The 25,316-nt window shown below is 33.8% G+C and overlaps 1 protein-coding gene across 3 annotated transcripts in view; it reads left to right on the top strand.

The window, feature by feature from the left end:
* Positions 1-25,316, top strand: part of LRBA (LPS responsive beige-like anchor protein) — a 742,045-nt gene that overhangs the window by 535,630 nt on the left and 181,099 nt on the right. For all 3 annotated transcript variants that reach the window (XM_064383828.1, XM_064383829.1, XM_064383830.1), the window contains exons 43-44: positions 8,526-8,641; positions 12,621-12,733. In XM_064383828.1, coding sequence (XP_064239898.1) covers positions 8,526-8,641; positions 12,621-12,733 — 229 coding nt within the window. The remainder of the gene's footprint in view (positions 1-8,525; positions 8,642-12,620; positions 12,734-25,316) is intronic.

Below are 25,316 nucleotides of genomic sequence, written 5' to 3' on the forward strand. Positions count from 1 at the left end.
GTCATTGGTGGCAGCATGGCTGGAACTGGAAGACATTATATTAAGTGAAATAAGCCAGGCACAGAAAGTTAAACATCACATGTTCTCACTCATATGTGGAAGCTACCAAAAGGTTAATCTCCAGTGAGTAAAAAGTAGAACAGTGGATACCAGAGGTTCAGAAGGGTAGTAGGGAGAGAGAGAGAGGGAGAGATTTGGTAAAGCATACGAAATTAGAGCTGGACTGAGGAATATTTTCTAATGTTCTATAACACTGTAGGATGACTAGAGTTAGCAGTCATACATAGTTTCAAATAGCTAGTAGGAGGAATTTGACTGTTGCAAACATAAATAAATGATAAATGTTTTAGATAATGGATGTCCTAATTACCTGATCTGATCACTATATCGTATGTGTATTACATCACTGTGTACATAAATGTGTACAATTATTACATCTATATAAAAGATTTTAAACAAAAATATTAATTATATTCCAATCAAGATTATTGAAAGGTAAGCTTTCTAAGCATATTTAGAAATGCCTAAGCCAGAAGTGCTTATTATATCTGTACATGTGATGCTTTTAAAAAAAAGTTTATTACGATCATTTTTGTATATAATATAGTATTATTTAATATATACATGATAAATCTGATTAAAACTTTTAATCAATTTGGTAAAAAATGATTGGATTTTGCTCTATTACCTCATATAATTTTTTATTTAATATAAATATTAAATCTATAGATTAAGGACTTTGTAACTGTGTTTAATTAAAACCTGTATCTATAACCTCTGGTAAATCAGAGTTCAAATATTAGTTTTGTATTTGAACATATGTACTTAATAACTAGTATTTATATTGTTGAAAGTATCCTAATAAGAATCTGAGAGAAATTTTAAAACAGCAAAATATCTCTTATGGTATAGAGTATTGGGAGTATGTTTTTCCTGTGTGCTGGAACTACATTGAAATAGCATAATTACTAATTATTTCCTTTTGTAGTAGGTATTGATTCATCATCAATACAATTTAGTTAACTAATTTAAGAACTGGAAAGAGCGAACACTGGGATTTTTCTATTGATTGAAACAGATTAGCAGTGGAAACCTACAGTTTACTTTTAGCATACCTAATTTGGTATTGATTTGAGCTATTTTCAATCAGTGTTTATTTTCAAATTTTAAGATAGTACCTATTACAAATACAGTCGAGATAGAATGCACAAACAGTAGCCAGGATGTTAGTAGTAGCTACAGCCAGCCTGTGGATGGGTGATTGTCAAAGGAATCTCTCACATGCTCCTTAGCAGTAAGCCTCAGTTCCTCACTGAGTCAGTTTTTCCATCTGGTACTGGAGTGTCTACATGACATGGGAGCTGGCTTCCTACAGAGCAGTGATCCAAGAGAGAATGAAGTGGAAGCCTCAGTGTTTCTTTTATTACTTACCCTTGATAGTCATATACCATCATTTCTGCTACATTGTATTCATTACAAGTCGGTCACTAAATACAGCCCAGGCTCTAAGGGAGGGGAATTAAGCTCCACCTCTTGAGGATATATTTCAAAACCACCACAGGTCACGACTTTTATGTAAATGGGGCAAATAAAGTGGTCCTTCTGGATTATAAACAATATTGGTTTACAATACCGGTAATGCTTTTGATTAGATAAATTTTCTTGTTTAGAGATTTTTAAAAAATATAATTTATAAGACTCACAGATTTGATGGGTGATAACAAAGGGAGATATTCAATGTGTTTAGTCAGTATTCAAGTCTCAGCTTGAGTTGCTTAGTTGCATTTACTGAGATTAGGAATACTGGTTGAGCAGTACTTGTATAAACATCCTTCCATCCCCATGGCTGGGGTTGTGGGGAGAATGTGGATGGACAGAAAATGAGTTTAATTTTAGATCCTTGAAATTGGAACCCCTGAGAGACGTCCAGATTGAAATGTTGAATAGGAAGCTAGATATAAGGAGGTATGTGGAGACCTCAAAAGAAAGGTCTAATAATTGAGAGTCACCACCATGTAGATGAAATTTCAAGCCATGAGAGGGAATGAGTTCATCTGGGGAGAGATTGTCGAATGCCAGGAGGAACTAGGGCTGCATCTGGAAAAGCTCAACATTTATTAAAGATTTGGTAAGGGAGATAGGACATCTCTTCCAACAACAACAACAACAACAACAACAACAACACTAAGAGCAAAAATGGGAGTGGCTCAAAGATAGGAAATCCAGGAAAATATGATGCCAAGTGTATTAGTCTGTTCTTTCTATAAAGAAATACCTGAAACTGGGTAATTTATAAAGAAAGGGGTTTAATTGGCTCACATTTCCTCAGGCTGTAAGGAAGCATGGCTGGAGAGGCCTCAGGAAACTTACAATCATGGGAGAAGGGGAAGGGGAAGCAGACATGTCTTCTATGGCATGAACACGAGGAATAAGTCGGGGCGGGGGGTGCCACAAACTTTTCAACAATCAGATCTCGTGAAAACTCACTCACCGTCATGAGAACAGCAAGGAGGAAATTTGCCCCATGATATGATGGCCTCCCACCAGGCCCCACCTCCAGCACTGGGGATTACAGTTTAATATGGTTTGGCTCTGTGTTCCCTCCCAAATCTCATCTTAAATTATAATCCCTGTGTGTTGAGGGAGGAACCTGATGGGAGGTGATTGGGTCATGGGGGCAGTTCCCCCATGCTGTTCTCATGATAGTGAGTGAGTTTTCATGAGATACGATGGTTTAATTTTTTTGTCAGTTCCCCCACCCCCACTGCTGCCTTGTGAAGAAGGTGCTTCCTTCTCCTTTGCCTTCCACCCACGACTGTAGTTTCCTGAGGCCTCTCCAGCCATCTGGAACTGTGAGTCAATTAAACCTCTTTAATTTATAAATTACCCAGTCTTACTTAGGCAGTTCTTTATAGCAGTGTGAGAGTGGACTAATACACAATTTGAAATGATATTTGGATGAGAACAGAAATCAAACCATATCACCAAGGGATGATAGTTTTTAAACATGAAAATATCTGATGAGAAATCAGTAAGACATAGACTGAAAACTGTCCATCACATTTAGCAACAGCAGCTTTTGACCTCCAGAGGATTGAATGTGGTGAATTTGCCCACACAATATCAAGAAGCTTTACTTGGCAAGCAGGCCCCTGAATTTTGTTGGCATTTATGAGCTACTCTATTTGGTTTAGTTGTGATAACACTACAAGTCAGATCCATTAAGACCAAGTGTCCTGACTTGTCAACCAATACGACATGAGAGGGTAGAGACTCGGGCTAAATCCTGACTCACCCCTGGTGGCAATCAGCAAGAGAGTTGTCCTATTAGCAGTTTTCTACCTGTGGCTCTTCTTGATCTGGAGTATTCTTTCTGACACTCAGGAGCACTTACAGTGCAAACATATACACCCAGATACCAGTTTTAAGCCATAACAAAAATATATTGAGTCAGCCCAAAGGCTCCACCCACAATAGTTTTCATTTTAGTTTTTCTGTTTCACTGTGAGCTTTGCCCAGCCCTATCACTTGTTTTCAGGCATTTTCTTTTTTCTACAGGAGCACTAATCAAGGAGTTTAACACATGCATATCAGGGGTTGTAACAGCTACCAGGAGATACGTTATTTTGCAGTTAGAAGCTTAGATAAGTACAGAGAAGGGAGTTAGCTTAGGCTGTGTAGCTAGAGTGGTGGTGGTGGTGGAAGGGCCTCATTTTTTTTTATTCCATGCTCCATGGTCTACACCGCTTCCTCCTCTATATACCTCCTAGAACCTAGAGAGTGCCTGGGCTTGGGAGCACCTTTCTTTTTGTCCTCACACATTCTGTCATGTCTCTGCCATGCAGCTATTAGTGCTTTTGGTTACTTCTGTGACCAGCAACTCTTCTTCGCATGGGACTGAGAAGCATACTAATTTGGATGCCTATATCCAGTAGAGGTGTAACATCAAAATTTATGAGATGCAGCTTAAGTAGTATTAGGTGAAAATTTACAGCTTTAAACACCCATATCTGAAATAAATTCCTCAGATCAATAACCTATGCTTCTACTTTTAGACAATAAAGGAGAGCAAACTAAATGCAAAGCAAGTAGAAAAAAATGAGTAATGAAGATTATAACAAAAATCAATGAAACATAAAACAAAAACACTAACAAATATCAATGAAGCAAAAGTTGATTCTTTGCAAAGATCAGTAAAATTGAAAGACTTTAACCTAACCATGAAAAAGAGATGGCACAAATTACTTAAATTAGAAGTGAAAGTAGAGACATGACTATTGAGCATATAGAATCTTTTTTCCCCCTTTTCCTTTTTCTTTTTTTGTAGAGACAGGATCTTGCTATTTTGCCCTGGCTGGAGTGCAGTGGCACAGCTATAGCCCACTGCAGCCTCAAACTCCTGGGCTCAAGCCATTCTCCCACCTCAGCCTCCTGAGCAGCTGGGACTACAGGCACATGCCACCATGCCTGGCTAATATTTTGATATATATATATATATATATATATATATATTTTTTTTTTTTTGGGTAGAGATAAGGTCTTCCTCTGTTGTTCAGACTGGTCTGGAACTTGGGCTCAAGTGATCCTCCTGCCTTAGCCCACCCTTTAAAGTGCTGAGATTACAGGTGTGAACCACCAACCCCAGTCAGGGCATACAGAAATTAAAAGGAGTAGAAAGGAATACCATGAATAACTTCATGCCAACAAATTAGATACTTAAATGATATGGACAAATTCTTAGAAAAACAGAAGTGCCAAAACTGGCTCAAGAAGAAATTGAAAATCTGACTAGATCTATAACACATAAAGAAAATGAAATATTAATTAAAAAATCTTTCCATAAAGAAAAGCCTAGACCCAGATATCTTTATTAGCTAATGCAATCAAATATTTAAATTAGAAATTATATAACTCACAAACTCATCCAGAAGATAGGAGGGGAGAAAACACTTGCAACTCATTTTGTAAAGTCAGTGACCCCAATACCATTGCCAGGCAAAGACATCACAAGAAAACTAACAAGAGAAATGCTATAGGCCAATTTCCTTCCTCAACACAGACACAATTTTTTTTTAACAAAATTTAGCACACCAAATTCAGCAGTATATAAAAAGGATTTATAAAATGTTTGTGTGGGTTTTATCACTGGAATGCTGGTTCATTTAATTCTGAAAATCAGTTTGTGCACCAGCATTTATAGAGTAAAGGAGGAAAACCTTACTATCATTTCAGAAAATAGCATTTGACAAAATCTAACACACATTCATGATTAAAAACTCTCAACTAACTTTCAACTAAAGAAATTTCTACAAACTGACAAAAATCATCTACCAAAAAATACCCAAAACATATATCATACTTAATGTTGAAAGACTGAATACTTTCCCCCCAAGTTTAGGAAGGTAAAAATGTCCTCCATTCTTAACACTTCTTTTCAACATTACATTGGAGATGTTAGCTTGTGCAACAAGGAAGGAAGAAAGGAAGGGAGAAATTAAAGGTATCTGCACTGAAAATGAAGAACAAAATAGCCCTCCTTGCAGATCACAGAAATGTAAAATTTGTACAATGAAAAGTATAAAAACATTTTTAAGAGGAATTAAAAATGGACCTTAACAAATGGAGACATTTCATGTTCATGGATCAAAAGATTCAATGTAGTTAATAAGGTAGTTCTCCCTAGATTTATAAATTCAATATAATCCCTATTAAATTCCTAAGAGACATTTTTTTGGAGAAATTGGGAAGTTGAAATTCAATGGATCTAGAATAGCCAAAACAATTTTGAAACATAAGAACAAGATTGGAATATGCACCTTACTTGATTTCAAAACTTACTCTGAAGTCACAGTTATCAAGATCTGAGGGAATTCACCCTTCTTCCTTTTTGTTGTACCCAGTCCTCAATTGTGGTAATTGTACAAAGATAAGTATATAAATTAAAGGAAGAGAATTGACAATACAGAAATAAATCCTTGGATGTTTGGTCAACTGTTTTGCAGCAAAGGTGCCAACACAATTCAATGAGAAAAAGATAGGCTTTAAATAATTGGTAGAGAAAATTGGATGTTCACATATAAGAAATTTTGGATGCTTACCACATACCAGTCAAAAAAAAAACAAATCTCAAGATATATTATAGACCTATATGTGAGAAGTAAAACTATAAAATATCTGAAAGAAAACATAGAAGAAAAACTTTCTGATGTTGAGAAAGGCAAGCACTTCTCAGATGTGACACTAAAAGCATAATCCACAAAAGAAAAAATAGAGAAATTGGACTTAACCAGAATTTAAAATTTTTGTGTTTCAAAATTGACCACTAAGTAAATGAAGGGACAAGCCACAGACTGATAAAACATTTATGTGTGTGTATATATATATATATATATATATATGGTAAAGCACTTTTTATTAGTCTGCACTCTCCAGAGAAACAAAACCGATAGGATATGTATAGATATATAAGTGGGGATTTATTATAGGAATTGGCTCATATGACCATGGAGGCTGAAAAATCTCATGATATGCCTGGTGTAATTCAATCCTAATGTGAAGGCCAAGGGAGCCCATGACTGAACCCAAGTCTCGAAGGCCTGAGGAGAGAGGGATAGGGAAAGAATTGAAGGACAGAGAACCAAGATCTCCTGCTAGCCAAGGAGAGGAGAATGTAGATTTCCCAGTTTGAGGAGAAGGAGGAATTCACCCTTCCTCCTGTTCATTATATTCAGTCCTTAATTGACTGGGTGATGCTCGCCACACTGTAGAGAGCTTTCTGCATTCCTAAGCCTACTGATTCAAGTACTAATCTCTCTGGTGACACCATCACAGATATACTCAGAAATCCTGTTTTACCAGCTCTCTAAGGTCACTTAATCCAGTCAGGTCGACACATAAAATTAACCATCACAGACTTGTATCCAGAATGTATATAGAATTCTAACAACTCAGTGATAAAATGCAAACAACTCAATTAATAAATGAGTAAAAGATTTGATTAGTCATTTCACCAAAGAAGATATACAGATGACCAATAAGCACATGAAAAGATGCTCAACAACAAACATTAAAATTATTATTTTACACTAACTAGAATGGTCATAATAAAGATACATACAAGAGCAAGTATTGACAAGGCTGTGGAGATTCATTTATACATTGCTGATTGGAACATATAGTGGTATAGCCACCTTGGAAAACAATTTGGCAGTTTCTCAAAAAATTAAAGATAAACTCGACATACAACCTAGCAATTCCACTCCTAGAAATCTACCCAAAAGGAATGAAAACATATTTTCAAATAAAGATATATACATGAGTGTTCATGGTAGCATTATTTATAATAGCAAAAACTGTTAATTTAAATGTCCATCAACTAGATAAACAAAATGTGCTATATTCTGTACACAGTGGGATACTAGTCAGCAATAAAAAGGAATGAACATTGGATACATGCTACCATATTGATAAACCTCAAAGACATTATGTTTAGTGAAAGAAACCTGACACAAAAGACTGCATAATATATGATTCCATTGATCTGAAGTGTCTAGAAAACGTGGGCTTACTAGAGACACAGAGTAGATTGCTAGTTCCCTGTAGGTGGGGATAGGAATGAAGATTATCTGTAAATAGGCACAAGGCAAATTTTTGTGGTGATGAAAATGTCCTACACTTGATTTTAGCCAAAAGGCTGAGAAGCAATAATGAAAATGTTCTGAAGTGAATTGTGATAATTGCACAACTCAAAAATTTTTTAAATTACCGAATTATACAAATTGGATTAATTTTATGGCATGTAAATTATACTTCAGAGAACCTTTTACAAAATAATTACCTTGTTGTTTGTGGTAGAAAGAACTGTGACAGCATATTTCTCTGAGATTCTAGGCTTTGAATGTAATAATTAATTCTACCATATATTTCCTGCGGCTCTTTGTATTGATCAGTTCTATTTACTGATGTTTACATTTCATTAGGAGGCCACAGGAAAATTTGTCTTCTATTGAGCTATATTAAAAAATGTCTCTTTAACCCATGAACAGACACCTAAAGAGTTTAGAATCTCCCTTCTCTTTATTACAGTGTATGCAAATGTAATATTTAAATTTATAATGTGAAAGTGTGTTCTAAGATAACTATTACAATTAATAAAGACATGTCAATAGAATTTTATATGCACTTTCCAGCTACTATAATTTCTTCTTTTTATATCAGTAAAGCAGTGAATTATTAATTATACTGTTATTAATCAACTTTTATTGAACCTGTACATTATAATGGCACTGTAATGACAGCTTACCTGAATGAATAGAACATGTATAATAGATGTGGCTAGTCTAAATCATTTGTTCAACCATGAATTGTAGATTGGAACCTCTCTAGTATTTATTAATCTAATATGAATAGAACTTTTCAGAATTATAGATTTTATTATGAATGAATAAGCACAGATAATTCATGATTTATTATTGCGATATAATTAATCTTAAGATGGCGTCCACATTGAATTCTTTTTCTTGCAGACGTATTTCATTAGCTAGTCCACGACAACTTTTTAAAGCTTCTAATATGACCCAGCGATGGCAACACAGAGAGATTTCTAATTTTGAGTACTTGATGTTTCTCAACACTATAGCAGGTAAACTAACTCTATACATTAATTTGTTTCAAACAATAAATTATTAATTTCAATGGTTAGATTATTTTGAGTAGTGGTATAACTAGCTTGTTTTATTGCCATTATTGCTACTAGAATACTACAAAGGATATACAAAGAGAATAAGGTATGTTGCTTACTCTCAATAGAAATCATTTTAAGTACAAATATGAATATTTACATGATTCTGGAACATGGGGATATAGATTGAGTAAAAGAAATTCAGAGTACTGTGGTGATTAAAAGGGCAGGGAGAAGGGGAAATTAGATTTACCCAGTTGGTGGAAGTAAAGAGAAAATAAGGTTTCAGTGGTTGTATAAGGATGGATACTATTTGACTAGCAGAGGAGTTGGTTGGAATGTTAGAAGTCATTCTTTGTAAGATGGAAAGCATAAGCAAACATACAAAGAAGGGAAAATATAAAGTATACCTAGAGATCAATGACTAGTATAGTTTGTATATCTATGTATATACTGTCTGTTTGTGTGTGCATGAAGTATATATTCATAAAGATATAATGAGAAAAAATAAAAATGTTAGTGTGAAGACATATTGTGTAAGATTTTCTTGTCAGTTTGAGGAGTTAGCAGTCAGTTCATTGGGAAACTTTTGAAACTTTTTGAGCACCTAAGTGACATTCTAACTGTATCAAAAATTAACTTGCAGGCAGTGTATGTAAGATAAATTTGGGTGGATAGAGACTAGACAGAAAGTAGAGTTAGGAAGTAATTTTGTGTGTGTGTGTGTGTGTATGTGTGTGTGTGTATATGTGTATATATATATATATAGAGAGAGAGAGTAATGAGGGCTTGCATTAGGTATCGGTGGGAATTAAAAAGAAGGAACAAATTTTGTAAGAATTCACAAGGCACCAACCATTTGATATGCAGCTGACTGAATGTAGGTGGTAAATGGGAAGAAAGTATCTGAAAAGACTTCCAGGCTTCTGGCCTATGTTATTGGGAAAATGGTGGTGCAATTAACAGAAAAATAAGTCAGAAAATTTGATCTTGGGAAATATGACAATTTTACTGTGCCAGCAAGACTTTCAAATTAAGGTATCAAGAGTTTTTGGAAGAATAGGGCAAGAGGATATTCAGAACTTAGAGCTAGGACATTGGATTTCATCTATATAGAGAGGAAATCATGGAGAGAGATAAAATCAGCAAGGAAGATAATACAGAAAGCAGTGAGATAAGACAGGGAAATGGTCTTGTATATGAGAAGAAGAAAGAAGTAGAGTTAGTAAAGGACAAATAGGAATGAGTAATCCTAGAATTTGTAGACATAGTAGGAGAACTGAGGTAAGTCAGATGTCTTGAGAAGCGAGGTAAAAGGGAGGGAGGCATTTTCACCTGTGTCAAATGTTAGTGTGGAGAGGGAGACTTCAGAATGAGGACAGAACATGTCTTTAGGTTTGGTATTTAGGGGTTTCCTAATTACTTCATAGAGGTTCATTTTTAAGGCAAGCAGAAATGGTTGATTATAAGGGCTGAGTGGTTTGAAATGAAACTGGAACTGTAGATGTAATTACAGTTCTTTTAAATGTGTTATTAAAGAGAGGATGGGTTGGGATAGAGAGGAGAAATAATGAAAGAGGGGGAGACTGGAAGAGTAACAATTGAAGTTATGAGGGAGACAGGTTTGAGAACTCAGGTGAGAGAATTACTCTTAGCAAAGAAAAGACCCCATTAGAGAAGTGGAAAAGAGTGAGGGAGTGTTGTGAAGAATTGGAAGTTGAGGGGCTCACATTGAAAGTTCTAAATTTTATTAGAAGTTTAACTAACAGTCAGCTAAGGAAAAGGAATGAAGAAAATTTCCACAGTTATGTTGAATCTAGTAGAAATTGTAGAACTAGTGACTAAAATAAATTTTTTTTTTTTTTTTTTTTTTTTTTTTTTTTTTTTTTTGAGACGGAGTTTCGCTCGTTACCCAGGCTGGAGTGCAATGGCGCGATCTCGGCTCACCGCAACCTCCGCCTCCTGGGTTCAGGCAGTTCTTCTGCCTCAACCTCCTGAGTAGCTGGGATTACAGGCACGCACCACCATGCCCAGCTAATTTTTTTTTGTATTTTTGGTAGAGACGGGGTTTCACCATGTTGACCAGGATGGTCTCGATCTCTTGACCTCGTGATCCACCCGCCTCGGCCTCCCAAAGTGCTGGGATTACAGGCGTGAGCCACCGCGCCCAGCTAAGAATTTTTAAGTAGTAGTGAGAGACAGGAAACTTATATAACAAGTTTAATGGACATATTTTGCATGTAGTAAATCAACCCATATTGAATGCGCAGTTATGATTATAGAGCAACATTTATGAAATGATTTGTTCTCAAATAGCTTTTACTGTGCCTGCAGTATCTTTTAAGTATATCCCCTGTATATTTTTTATAAATATAGAATCAATCATTTGCTTTGGATTTTTAAAATGTGCATTACTGGGTGGAGTTAAGTCTCATGTTATTTAAGATTTCTTTTACATTATTATCTGTGCTGCATATAGGTTTTCATGATACCATGATGGATTTCCCAAATTACCTCCAGTTGATATTCATATTCACTAACTGTGTAGTTTAACTTAATTAAATTACACTGAGCAGGTATAAACTCTTCATTTTTTAGGTACAATAAACATTTATGATTATTTAAGTAGATGGGACAAGATGATTTTACTGTTTATCAACATTTAAATCAGAAAGAAGTGAGAAAGCAAAGGGGGATTATAAAAGACTTTTTTCTGCTGCTGTGTTTGGTTATTTTTTTATAGAGAAATTAAAACTATTGATAGGAATACGTAGTGACATTAATAACCTATGAATTAAAATTGTCCTTGTTATAATGTTTTATGAGACTGTTCCAGGTCAGTCAAAAAAGAACTCTGTTACCCTAATAGGCCTCAAGCTCAAGAAGAATAGAGTAAAATAAAACGTTAAAAACATCCAACCATAAAAACGGCTTAGATACCAAGAGTATATGCAGAGAACTACTTTAATATTCAGCTATATATTGATATGACATCAGCATATATTTGAGAAAGAAAAAGGAACAGAAATGATAGAATATATAATAAGAAAGGAATTCAAGCAATATTAATATACTTGTCTGACTTTTATTTTAGCCATAAAAGTCTGTTCATGTATCTAACTAAAAATATGTATACACAAGTAAATAGGAACTGGGATTCAAACATCAGAAACAAAGATTTCATCCCCTATGCTACCTCCCTAAAATGGTAACATCCAAAAACCTACTGTACATATGTAGAAGGACTACCTCCACTTTTGCTATAATTTTTATTTTTAATAAATTTAAATATGTCATTGAATAAGAAGTATAGAAGAGCATGTAACTGCATTTGGGCATGTAAGGAAGCAACATTGATAATACTGCACGTTTTCAGAGGATTATAGGATTTGAAAACTACCACAGAAATTTCAGAGTTATTTAGTGCAATGCTCTCATTATACATATGACTGGTGAATGTCCACCAGGGTTAAGTCATTTAAACTTGGTTGATTAGTTGATTGGTTGGTTGATTAGTGGCAGAGAAAGGATTCTTGTTTTGAAAAGCTGTGAGAATTACAAATTGCTTTTTAAAGTCTTAAAAAAGAATATTTTATTTTGGGCAGGCTTTCAAGTAATAAAAAATTGTCAAATGTGGTTTAAAATAACACAAACTTTAGGACCAGAGGATCTAGATTTGAATATGGATTGACCAGTATTAGTTGTGTGATTTGGGGCAAGTTACTTAACCTTTTTTGACTCAGTTTTTCATCTGTAAAATGGAAATGATACTAAGTTCATAGGATTGTTGTGAGGATTAAATGAGGTAAAGTATGGATACTAAGAATGATGTCTGAAAATCAAAAATTGTTAATCTTATTTTTAGTAAATTATATTACTGAATCTGTTTATTATTTCATTTTTTAAATTATAAATTAAGAGTAACATTTTTCCTTACCAGGACGGAGTTATAATGACTTAAATCAGTATCCAGTGTTTCCTTGGGTCATCACTAATTATGAATCAGAAGAACTGGATCTTACCTTGCCCACCAACTTCAGAGATTTGTCCAAGGTAATGTCTCAGTAATCATCTGAAATATAATTGTCTTGCATATAAAAATGAATTGGATTGTCTTTAGTTATTTTACATAACTTAAAAAATTTCAAATATAATTGTAACTTTAATATAGTTATCTCTTAAATATATTTTCAAATGGAAAAATTTAATGTGCATGATAAACACTACTTCTCTTTTGTGATGTTAGCACTGATACTCAGTGCATGGATTCATTAATTTAGTAAGCATTGCAAAATTGTGGTATTTAAAATATCACTTTTATTTCATTTATTTATGGGACTCATTTTATAAAGAGACACATCCTCTCTTCTACTATTAAGGTATCTAGTGGTACATTGCAGAGGAAAGACAGGATAGAACTTTAATTCTTTCTCTTTACATATCAGTTTTCGAAATATTGAGTTGATTCCTAGCATTCTCCAATGGTACCCAACTGACTATTTTAAAAGTATCTTTATAAACTCATAGATTTAAATGTATTTGATGTTTCCCTCCATTGCAGTTATTTATTGACGTTCAGTTGTTCTTTCTTGGACCACTGGTAGCTTCTTGAAGTTACTTCTGGGACATTTTGACACATGTTAGTAGTCTGATAACTTTCATGCTCTTTGGTATGACAAGGCACTCTCGTCTTGACCCGTTTCTGGCCCAGATGTAGAATCATCTATTTCTTTGAGGAGCCCTGGTGGGACCTCTTTTAGTGGGAAGTAATAGCTGGAGATCACAGTTTGGTCTATTCTGCTTATTGCTACTGAATTTGTATTTATTTCTATTCCTTTTTCAGAGGGGGCTAGGAAAACATTTAGGATAAAATACATTATGAGTTCAAACTGATTCCTCCAATTTATATTTTGAGTCATATTTCCTTTAATGTCTGAGTACAAAGTCTCTACCCTCATTTTTTAGGTAAGCAGAACATCCAGTCTTTTTCCTAAAGCTTCTTTCCTTAGTAATTTCTAAGAGCAGCTAACAAATGTTTGTGTCTTCTACATCTTTGACCTCGAGAGTCTTTGTTGCTTCTTCCCTGTCTGTATTCTGACCCAGTATTGCTCCTTTATTCCTGTAGGTCACTCAAACATTCTCAAAACACCAGATTTCTTGCTGTTAGTACTAACTTTTTTCAAGGGTATACACAGTACTTTTTCTTAACTCTATATCCATGTTAGGCCACAGGTAAGTATTTATATAAAGCTCTACTGAATACTCAATCATACCAGAAATGCAAGGCTCTCAGTGATTCACAGTCTCAATCAGAGGATCATTGCAGATGCCAACATGAGAAGTAAAAGTTCACTTACCATAGCCAGCTTCCTTCACTTAGAGCCCAGGGACTCTTAAGAGTATGTTCTCGTATTTACTCGTTCCTAGAAGGTGTTCAGGGGTAATTCCTCCTCTCTATCCACAGGATATGATCTTCACCAGTCCAGACAATCACAGTAGTCACCAGTGATGTCAAAATGACATTTTCCTCATGGCGAACAGTAGTGTTTAGGATCTAGCCATTGTCTGTTTTATTATCACATCTTCTGTCTCTGTCTCCATGTTTGCTATATCAAATATCTTGTAATGTCTCATATTCACCTCTTGTGCTTTTGCTGTTGCTCTTTCCTTTATTTTGCTGTTGCTCTTCCCTTTACATAGAAATTTGAACTCCCAGGGTACTTTCCATATCCTTGTTATCATACATTTCATAATTTCTTATAATTTTACCTTTTTTTCTCTGTGTTCCTTATTAAGCAAAATCATTGAATACAAATATTTTGTTTTGTTAATTTCTGTCTCTCTGGTGCCTGGTATAGTGCTTAGAGCTAAGAAATTGTACCAGTTTCTATATCTACTCATTGAACTCTAAAAGAGAGTTTTAATTTTCAGAGAAAAGCCTTATTTGTGGATCACATGTCTAACAAGGGATTAATATCAAGAATATATAGATACTCCTAAAACTCAACAACAAATATTCAAAAATTGGTAAAGAACTTGATAGACGTTTTTCCAAAGACGATATATAACTGGCCAATGAAATGAAAATGGACATCACTAATGATTAGGGAAATGTAAATCAAAATCACAATAAGCTACCACTTCACAACCATTAGGAATATTTTTAACGAAAGCAAACCCAGAAAATAACAAGTGTTGGCAAGGATGTGGAGAATTGGAACCCTTGTGCATGCTGGTGCGAATGTATGATACTGCAGCTTATATGTAAAACAGTATGATAATTTCTCAAAAGATGAAAAAGAATTGAGAGTAGGGATAAGAACAGATAATCTTACACCCATGTTCATATTTGTAGCAGCATGACATACAACAGCCAAGAGATAGAAACAACCCAGATGTCCATCAACAGATAATGGATAAAGAAAATATGGCATATACATACAATGTAATATTATTCAGCCTTAAAAAGGAAGAAAGCTCCAACATATGCTACAACATGAACAACTTCAGGATGTTATGCTAAGTGAAATAAGCCAGTCGCAAAAGGGCAAATACTATATGATTCCATTCACATGAGGTACTTAGAATAGAGAAATTTATAGAGACAAAAAGTAGAATACTGGTTGCCAGGGTCTGGGGTGAAGATGAGAATGAGGTGTTAGTGTTTAATATAATAGGTATAGAGTTTCAGAACTTCAAGTTCAAAAAAGTTCTAGAGATGGCTAGTGGTGATGACTGTTCAACAGTGTGAAAATATTTAATACTACTGAACTGTACATTTAAAATGGTAAATTTTATGTTATATATATTTTACCACCATTAATTAAAGATAAGCCAGCAAGAAAAAAAAGTTAGCAAATTAGAAACAATTAGAGCTTGAAAAAGTACCTGTGTGTTTCTGTTCTTGCTTCTCTGTAATCACTTTGAGAATATGCCCTAAGCATTCCCAAGTTAACCTGCTGGTGGAATGTAACTGACACATGGAAGACAGCTGAGCTGTTCTAGCTGAGGCCATCCTGAACAAGCTGGTCTTCGGCTGACCTGCCAGCTGACCACAGACGTATGAAGGAGTCCAACTAAGAACCAGGAACCCTGACCCAGATCAGCAGAATTTCCCAATTGTCCCATTGACCATGAGGAATGATAAATGGTTGGTTTAAAAAAAGAAAAAAAAAGGAAGGACTTAACACGTTGGTATCATATTTGTTCTAAGACCCCATAGTATTATGGAATCTATAGAGCTCTCTAGTCTAATAAATGAGGACTCTATTAGTTTGACTTGTGTAATGAGCCATGCAGTAAGTCAATAATAAAAACTGGGTGGCTCTTTAATCCTCAGGCTATTATATCCTACTCTCTCTCCATGGTTCGAATTTTGTGTTCGCTAAAGTAAAAATCTCATTTTTGGGGGGTGAATTTGTTAGAATATAAAATTTGCTTCACAAAATGAGTGACACATGTATATATGAATACCTGTTCTAGAGTCCTAGAGGTATTGCCTTGTGTTTCAGGGCTGAATCTATTAGTTTGCTGTTCTATTTAATCACATAGCTTATTCAGATGTTTTTTGTGCTTTAGATGAGTTTTTAGAAATCTCTTTAAGATGTGATAAGTAGTAAGATGGATTGTGGGCTGGACTCATGATTCTGTCTTGATGAAATAGCACCTAATGGGTGGCAAGTGGGAGGTTATTTGGATATTTTTTTGAGGCTGTGTTTTTCCCTTCCTCCATCTTTGTGCCTGAACAGAAGTTCTCGTAACCCTTTTATTTCCTCCTAACACCACCTTTTTTTTACCAGCTGCCTCCATTCTCTGCTCTTCATCTTTGTCATCTATTCTACTGAAAATTTTAAATGACCAGAAGAAAGCCTTCAGAACAATTTGATTACATAGGCTATATGATTTTTATTATGAGTATTCATTGAAATAATATCAGAAAAATGCTATTGTAGATTAGTTACCAGCTAAACAATCCTTTATTAAAATCGAATTTTATTTGTATATTATGGCTGTTCCTAAGGAACTTGTCAAGTATTTTTGTTGGGTGGGTAAAATATTATTTTAACTAATGTCTTTGTTTGGCATATGAGAAATAAGGTTATCTTATGCCCCACTAAATGATAAATAGTAATTTTGCTTTTTAATTTTGTTAATTAAAAGTAAATAAAAGGGGGGAGCAGCAAAACAAAACAAAACTGTTGCTTTCTTTAGCCTCTATCCAAATATGTCCACATCCACTACACAAAGACATAAGAAGTGTCATTTGTGTAACTTTGTGACTTCAATTCTAACGGCATTCATTTTTATATTTTTAGAGATTTTGTGAAATATTTGTCCCTTTGGCTGAGGAAAGAATAGTTATAAAGAATGCTTTCAACAAGAACTGAAGGGCACACCGTTGAATAGTGAACAGTTGCATAATTAGTAGGTCTGGGAAGAAGTGGGGAGCTCTGACATTCTACCGCATATCTTACAACTAATATCTCCTTTCCTATAAAGCAATGGTAGTGTGAATGCTACAAAAGTCACTCAGGTTCATGAGAATGGAATTCTACCAGTACTAATTGCTTTCATTAAATATTGATGAAATAAGTGAGTTTGGAATCAACTGCATTTAGTGAAATAATCAAGCACATCAGATATTTGAAAATTGTACTTTGCACTTATAAAATAGTGTTAATTGTTTACTTTGTAAAAGTATCTCATTCCTTTTAGTATTAAGGCTTGCCAAAATCTTTACAGTGTGATTCAGTTTTCAAATATTTGTTTATACACACATTTTCAAGAATGCAACTCATATATAAATGAGCTATATCTGTACAAATAATGATTATAATAGAATTGTATTAAAATTTGTCCCATAGTATACATTTTGCAAACATTACTGTTTCTTTAAATAAACTTGTGCAGTCTTAGAAAACATCATGTGCATAGCTTAATGTAGAATACAAACAGATTTTATCTCCATTCTTAAGTGGATAATATAGCCTGACTGGCTTTAAAATGTGTTGAATTATTTATGCATATTTATGTCTATTTAATTTCCCCAAAGCTGTTTTTCAGAGGAGTTTTAGTAGCTTTGATACAAAGCTACAAATTTCTTTGGTAATCTCTTCTATGTTTCACTGGGAATTTTCTTTCTGAAGCTGAATTAATGTAATCAGCATCCTTCTGTATTATTTTTCTGATATTCTTTTTAGAAAAAAATGTCTGAATGGAGCAATGTAAAAAACATCTTTTTAAAGTATAAAATTTTATTCTATGTAGAATATCTCTTTATAATCATTGCAAATAAGTATTATAAGTACGTTGAGAAGATCAAATCTATTTTAGTCTGAGAAACTGATGAAAATTAAATCTTTTCTTGTATTGAAAAGTCCTCATTTAGCATAAAATAGTTTATTTGTTCAAAGCTGAAAAAAGTAGGAACCAATTTTGAGGTTGATTTTCTTCCCTCTGCTTTTCCAATTCTTTCATCAATAGTATGAAATTCTGACTGATGAGAAGACAGATGTAACCATGCATAGAATTTGGAGTGACATTAATCCATATTTTCTAAACATATATTGATTTTATATTTTGACAACCTCCTTGGAAGAGATAAGATTCAACATTTTCTTTTTGTCATTTCTTTATAAGAAATTATAATCAGGGCAGGAATATATTTACAAAATGTCATATCATAAAAATAAATTATGATGACTGAGTTTTTCGGTACCAGGACTTCCTTTGTAGATTAGGATGATTTTCTTTGTACCGGTGATTTGTTAGTTTTCCTTTACTTTGGAAAGCGATTGTATAAAACAAATTTTCTAAGAGAGGAAATCCAAGACAATCTGAGGCAATCATTTTTCTTCTAGTTGATCACTGTAGTTATTTTAGAATATATAATATGTATTTGTACACTCATCTGGGTACCTTTTCAAAAAAGCAGTATGTTTTTGGATTGAAATGCAATTGATAATTATTCCACTTGCCAATGAAAACCCAATTATCTTAGCTATGAAATTCACAAGACAGGAACCCCCCACTTTATTAAATTATTATTATTAACTAATATTTATTGAGCATTTAACTATATGCCAGACTCTTGTCTCAGTGTTTCGTGTGTGGTAATTCCTTTAACCCTCATAAAACCCCTTCAAGTAGGTAACATCATTGTTGTTTTTTACAGAGGCAGAAACTAATGCACCATGAGGTTAGTCAAGTTGCGCATAGGTAGAATCAGATTTTGAACACAGTTTTCAACCTGTAGCTCACAATTGCATTTTTAAAAAGTGAACAGGATACCATAGCATAATGTAAAAAAGAAAGTATCACTGTGCATATTATATAAATCTTCTGCTCAGTTTGTTTGAGTGTGTACATGTGTGTGATTTAAAGTAACATATTTCTTAATATGAGCTTTGGCCCAGGAAGTTTGAAAAACTCTGTAATATGCTAATACTGTCTCCCACTTTTGGCACCAGTTGCTGGGTCTGTTTTAATGTTATTTATCAAGTTGCCTTTCACTTCTCATGCTGAAGTACCTAGTACATATAAGCTTTTCTTTTCAAATTGTCCTACTCTTGTTATCTTTATCCTAGGTTATGCTCCAGGCTTTTTTGATTAAACCTGTTTTACAAAAAAGCTGAATATTTGCTTAAAACTAGAGGATCCCCAGTGTTACTGCTTATTCATTTGTTCATTCATTTATTGGTTGTTAATTGAGTACTGTAATATGCCAGGGACTGCTAGTTTCTGAAGATTTGAAAGAATAAAATGAAGTCATTACTGTCTTAGTAAAAGAATAAACTGAAGATTAGAAACAGGAATGGCCAAGATAAAGCAAATATTTATTCGTTAATAATTACAACTCATATTTTTAAAATGAAGGAAAATATTGAAAGAGAGTTTGAAGGATAAGGTAAAGAAAGATCCATTTTTTATCTTTAGTTTGTAAGCACAGAGTAAGCTGAAAATAAATTATCATGGTCCAGAGTACAGAAACAGGAAAATAAAAGAGTAGAAGAAAATGAACCTGCACCATGATCTCCTGATTCCTATCTTGCAGCATAGGAATCAGAGGAAAATGACAAAAACTGAATTTAAAATTTTTGGTCCAAAGTACAGAAACATGAAAATAAAGAGTAGAAGAAAATGAACCTGCACCATGATCTCCTGATTCTTGTCTTACAGCATAGGAATCAGAGGAAAATGACTAAAACAGAATTAAAAATTTTTGCCTAATCTCTAAGAAATCATGTTTGGTTTGTTTTGATTTTAAAACCTATGTTACAATGCTAGACTATTCACACTCTGTTAACCTAGCAGTTTCCATTACCCTAGTCTGGATCCAAATATTTCTAGAGTAAATTCTGACAAAACTGAAGAGAACTGAGTGACAGAACCATAGTGAATTTATTACTCATTGCCGAGTTCCTATTGTGTGTGCTTAGTACATGTTTCTCTCTCTCTCTTTCAGGAAAAGTCAGTGATTTTTTTCTCTCTCATCTCCTACCATTTGGGTGTATATTTTTATATGTGAGATATTTCTCTCCAACACACACATTTAATATACAGCATGCATCTTGACCTGGAATTGACTACCGACATTTAACTGTTGTTGATCAGACAGCACTTCTTTATCTCTTTAAGTTTTAAGTGCTGTTTCTGATGAATGCCAGTCCTTTTAGTCTGCTCTGTAACAGATACACCAGGAATCAATATACCATCTAGATGTCACAGAGGGAAGAGAACAGTCTTGGGGGTTGGGAGAATATTGTTTAAACTTGTTAGGTGTTATGGCTTTTACTTTGTTTTTCTATTTATTGGGCTTCAGTAAAGCCAAAGGAATTCAAGCTTACAAAAAGAAACACATCTTATGATACTACAATAGTAAATAATAGATCTTAAGTTGTTTAAATAAAATGTAAATGCAGAGACAGAAAATTACCCCATACTTGATTATGTTTTGGATATGTTTTATTGGCTGACATAATATATTAAAAATATTTTAATCTTGGCATCAAACATGGATGCTGTTGTATGCCACATTGATTTTAGAGATTGTGATATAAATTTCATAGTCTGCCCTTGGAAAGTTTGCAGTCTAATCAGCATAAAAATGATATGGGAAAAGTTCCCATTTGTAAGATTGTGAGAGAAGCCCTAATAGGTGCTTTCCCCTATGATAAGCATTTTACATATGCTATTTCCTTTAAATTCCCTCAATAACACTGTAAGGAATGTGTTATTAACTTTATTTTACAGATAAGGAAACTAAGATTTAGTGAGGTTAAAAAATTCTGGGAGGTCACACATTTTCCAAGTGGTAAGCAAAGATTTGATCTCAGCTCTATCAGTAAACTGGCAGACTTTAGGTATAATCTGAAAGAACATTTTAGATTGAATTCTTGCTTTATATCTGCTTCATTCAAAAATCCAACCACTCTTCCCTCTATATTGTCAAAAAGAAAGAGATTGACTTTTTTGGAGAAATTGTACCAGACACATTTCTGATATGAGAACACCAAGCACACCAGAAGGAGGGTTTAAGGGAAAGGATGGAAAACAGAAGGATTATAACTGAAAGCTTTAAGTACTGAACTGTGAAAGCCCCCAGACCCCTTCTGCTGTCATGCTATCAGAACTCCGGCAGCTAAGCTTATACCAGCCCCACCCCATAAGACAGAAGATTGTATTACTCTTTGGATATATTCACTGGCTTAAAAGAAAACACCTAAAAAAAAATACAAACATTTAGGGATCCTACTTAGAGCCCACTTGATTTCCCTTCAGTGAAGTCTACCAGTTCACATCACTGTTTATGCTCTATATGCTTCAGTCAGCTCTTCAGTGTCTCATTCTTTAAAATGGAGGTGCAGCCAAGTTATTAGCAAACATTTAAAAGCAACCTCTAAGATGACAAAGACCAAAGCAAATAGAAAATCACAATGAAACCAGAAGAAACAGAGGCAATTTATGAAACAGAAGTGAAAAAAAAAAAAACAGAATAAATATTCTCAGATAAAAGGAAGCTATTGCATTAGTAAAACAAGAAAATTATGCTATGGAAAGTGAATAATCATAAAACAGGAAAGAGCAGTATTAAAATTGATAAAAGAGTTGGAAGGTAAGTACAGATATCTTCTAAAAGGAATATGAACATGATGTAGAGAAAACAGCCTGGAAAGATAAAATTAGACCAGAGCAGGGAATCTTTGGATTTAGATAGAGTTGTATATTTCTGTTACCATTTATAAGTAGAGGGACCTTCAGCAGACTACTTAATTTTGGGGAGCCTATGTAGCAAACTGTATAGCTATTTATATAACCCTGAAGAAAATTTTTCAGTCGTACACTGACCTTTTTAAATTGAGTTATTACTTGTTCAATGTGGCATATTAGTTTAAAATGTGTCTATGCAACTCTTTATGTAGAATATGAAGTTCAGCGAAGTGGGAGCATATATATTTAAGAAATATATATATGGATGTTTTATATATATATATATGGATGTTATAAGGCATTTACAGGATTTGTTGAAGTTTTGTTTTAAAAACAGAATCAGTATATTTATTTTGTGTGGCTATGTTTCTAAATTTACATCTTTTAAGCATTAGCACTCTGTATCGTGGATTTGGTTTTCTGTAGAAGTTATCTTCTAATAGAAGTTTTTGAATGACTCTAACAAAGGTTAATTCTATACTTAATTCAGGCAGCCTCCAATGACATTGTTTTTTAACATTAGTCAGAAAATGATAAACTGAAGCAACTGAAATGGATTGTGGTTAATATTACTGTCAGGGTGATGAATAATCCTGACACACACCAGCAACACACTGCCAGTCAGTAATCCTTCTCAAAGTTAAGTATTTATTCTCTAACCATGCTAAGTTACTGTGATGTGGAGTGATCATTTATTATTATTTATAAATGAATTGTTTTATTCCATAGCATTACTAGTTTTATCTTGTAATGCTTTGTATTAGTTTGGTGCTGCATATACAAACTGAGGTAGGTTTAGAGTAGGGAATATCTACTGTTAATTTACATAGGAACTATTTTCAAAACACTTAGGAAATTTTTTTTAAGTTTAATTAGTAGTAGTAACTATTCTCCTGATTTTAGGCTTGGCTATTTTTTTCTTATTATAGAAAGTAAATTTAATAGAAGGACATTTAAAAAACATGCATGCATTTGTAGTTTTAAAAATATACTTGCATGTATCAACTTCTGATTCTTATCTTGCCTACAATTTTAAAAGTTACTTGGTATGTGATTATATAATATGTTTTTTTACAGTGGATAATGTAATAAGTTATCTTTTATTCTGTGTTCAAATTCATGTCCAATTATTTGTTCTCAAAGTTCTATTCAATGTATTTATTCAAATAATTGACTATTAAGTATTTGCTGGGCATCTTTTGTCTACACTATTCTGAGGACTCTGACAGAAACAAAAGTGGATGAAATTGTTCCTACTTTTAAAGACCTTTATAATTGCATGCATGTTATATTTAAAACATTTCTACAAGAATAATCAGAAAACATGTTTCTGTAGCTTAAGTTTTAGATTGTCTCACTTGTAGAAAATGAATCTTTTTAAAAATGTGAATTCAAAATTTATCATTTGAAGCAAGTTTTTGGAAGTGGAAAGAAGGAAATTCTGCATACAAAATCATGTTATTATTGGCTCCATATATAAATTAAGATAGACAAATAGATTTTTTTTAATGTAAGAGGAAAAGAAAATCAGTAGTTTTACTGGGATATACATCCTGTTGAACTGCACTAACTTATTTACTTTAAAATAAAAGATTTTACAAACCCACATACCTATAGTGAACTCATTTTTGACAAAGGTATCAAGAGTATACGCTGGGGAAAAGACAGTCTCTTCAGTGAATGGTGCTGGGAAAACTGGATATCGATATGCAGAATGACACTAGACCCCTATCTCTAGTCATATACAAAAATCAAATCAAAATGGGTTAAAGACTTAAATCCAAGACCTCAAACTGTGAAACAAGAAAACATTGGGGAAACTCTCCAAGACTGGTCCGCACAAAAACTTCTCAATTAATAACCCATAAGCCCAGGCAACCAAAGCAAAAATGGGCAAACTTTAATCAAGTTTAAAAAGCCTTCTGCACAGCAAAGGAAACAATCAAAAAAGTGAAGAAACAAGCCACAGAATGGGAGAAAATATTTGCAAACCACTCATATGATAAGGGCTTAATAACCAGAATATGTAAGGAGCCAGATCTATAGGAAAAACATCTCATAATCCAATTTTTAAAATGGGCACAAGCTTTGAATAGACATTTCTCAAAAGAAGACATTCAGATGGCATTGCAGGCATATATGAAAAGGCACTTAACATCACTGATCATCAGAGAAATGCACATCAAAACTGCAATAAACTATCATCTTACCCCAGTTAAAATGACTTATGTCCAAAAGACAAACAATAACAAATGCTGGCAAGCATGTGGAGAAAAGAGAACTCTTGGACACTGTTGGTAGGAATATAAATTAGTGCAACCACTATGGATAACAATTTGGAAGCTTCTCAAAAAACTAAAAATAGAGCTGCCATATGATCCAACAATTCCACTTCTAGGTGTATACCCTAAGGAAAGGAAATCAGTATATCAAAGAGATATCTGTACTCCCAAGTTTGTTGGTAACACCATTCACAATAACGAAGATTTGGAAGCAATGTAAGTCTTCATCAACAGATGAATGGATAAAGAAAATGGTACTTATACATATGGAGTACTATTTAGCTATAAAAAAGAATGAGGTCCTGTCATTTGCTACAACATGGATAGAACTGGAGGTCATTATGTTAAGTGAAATAAACCAAGCACAGAAAGACAAACATCACATGTTCTTACTTATTTGTGGGGATCTAAAAATCAAAACCATTGAACTAATAGAATAGAGTAGAAGGATGGTAAGGGTGGTGAGGAGATGGGGTATAGGTAGAGATGATTAATGGGTTTAAAAAAAAGTTAGCAAGAGTGAGTAAGACCTAATATTTCATAGCACAACAGGGCGACTATAGTCAATAATAAGTTAATTGTACATCTAAAAATAACTATGAGTATAATTTGATTGTTTATAACACAAAGGATAAATTCTTGAAGGGATAGACACCTGATTTTACATGTGATTATTATGCATCGCATGTCTATATCAAAACATCTTGTGTGCCCCATAAATACATACACAAACTATATATCTATAAAAATTAAAAAACAAAAAACACTGAACACCAAAAAAATTAAAAAATAAAAGTTTTTGGATGGAACTGGAAGCTACTATCCTTAGTGAAGTAACTCAGGAATGAAAAACCAAATACCACATGTTCTTACTTGTAAGTGGGAGCTAAGCTATGGATATGCAAAGGCATATAGAGTGGTATAATGGACACTGGAGACTTGGAGGAGGCTGAGGGGGAAGGTCAGGGATGAAAAATCTCCTATGGAGCACAACATACCCTATTTGGGTGACAAGTAAACAAAAGCCCAGACTTCACTACTATATAACTCATTCATGTAACCATAAGCTACTTGTACCCATTAAAGCTATTGAAATTTTAAAACTTTAAAACATAAAAATAAAAGTTTTGATTAGGCCAGTAAAT

The sequence above is a fragment of the Aotus nancymaae genome, unplaced genomic scaffold (assembly GCF_030222135.1).
Source record: "Aotus nancymaae isolate 86718 unplaced genomic scaffold, 86718_ANA_hifiasm-v0.15.2.pri h1tg000033l, whole genome shotgun sequence".
Classification (NCBI taxonomy): Eukaryota; Metazoa; Chordata; class Mammalia; order Primates; family Aotidae; genus Aotus; species Aotus nancymaae.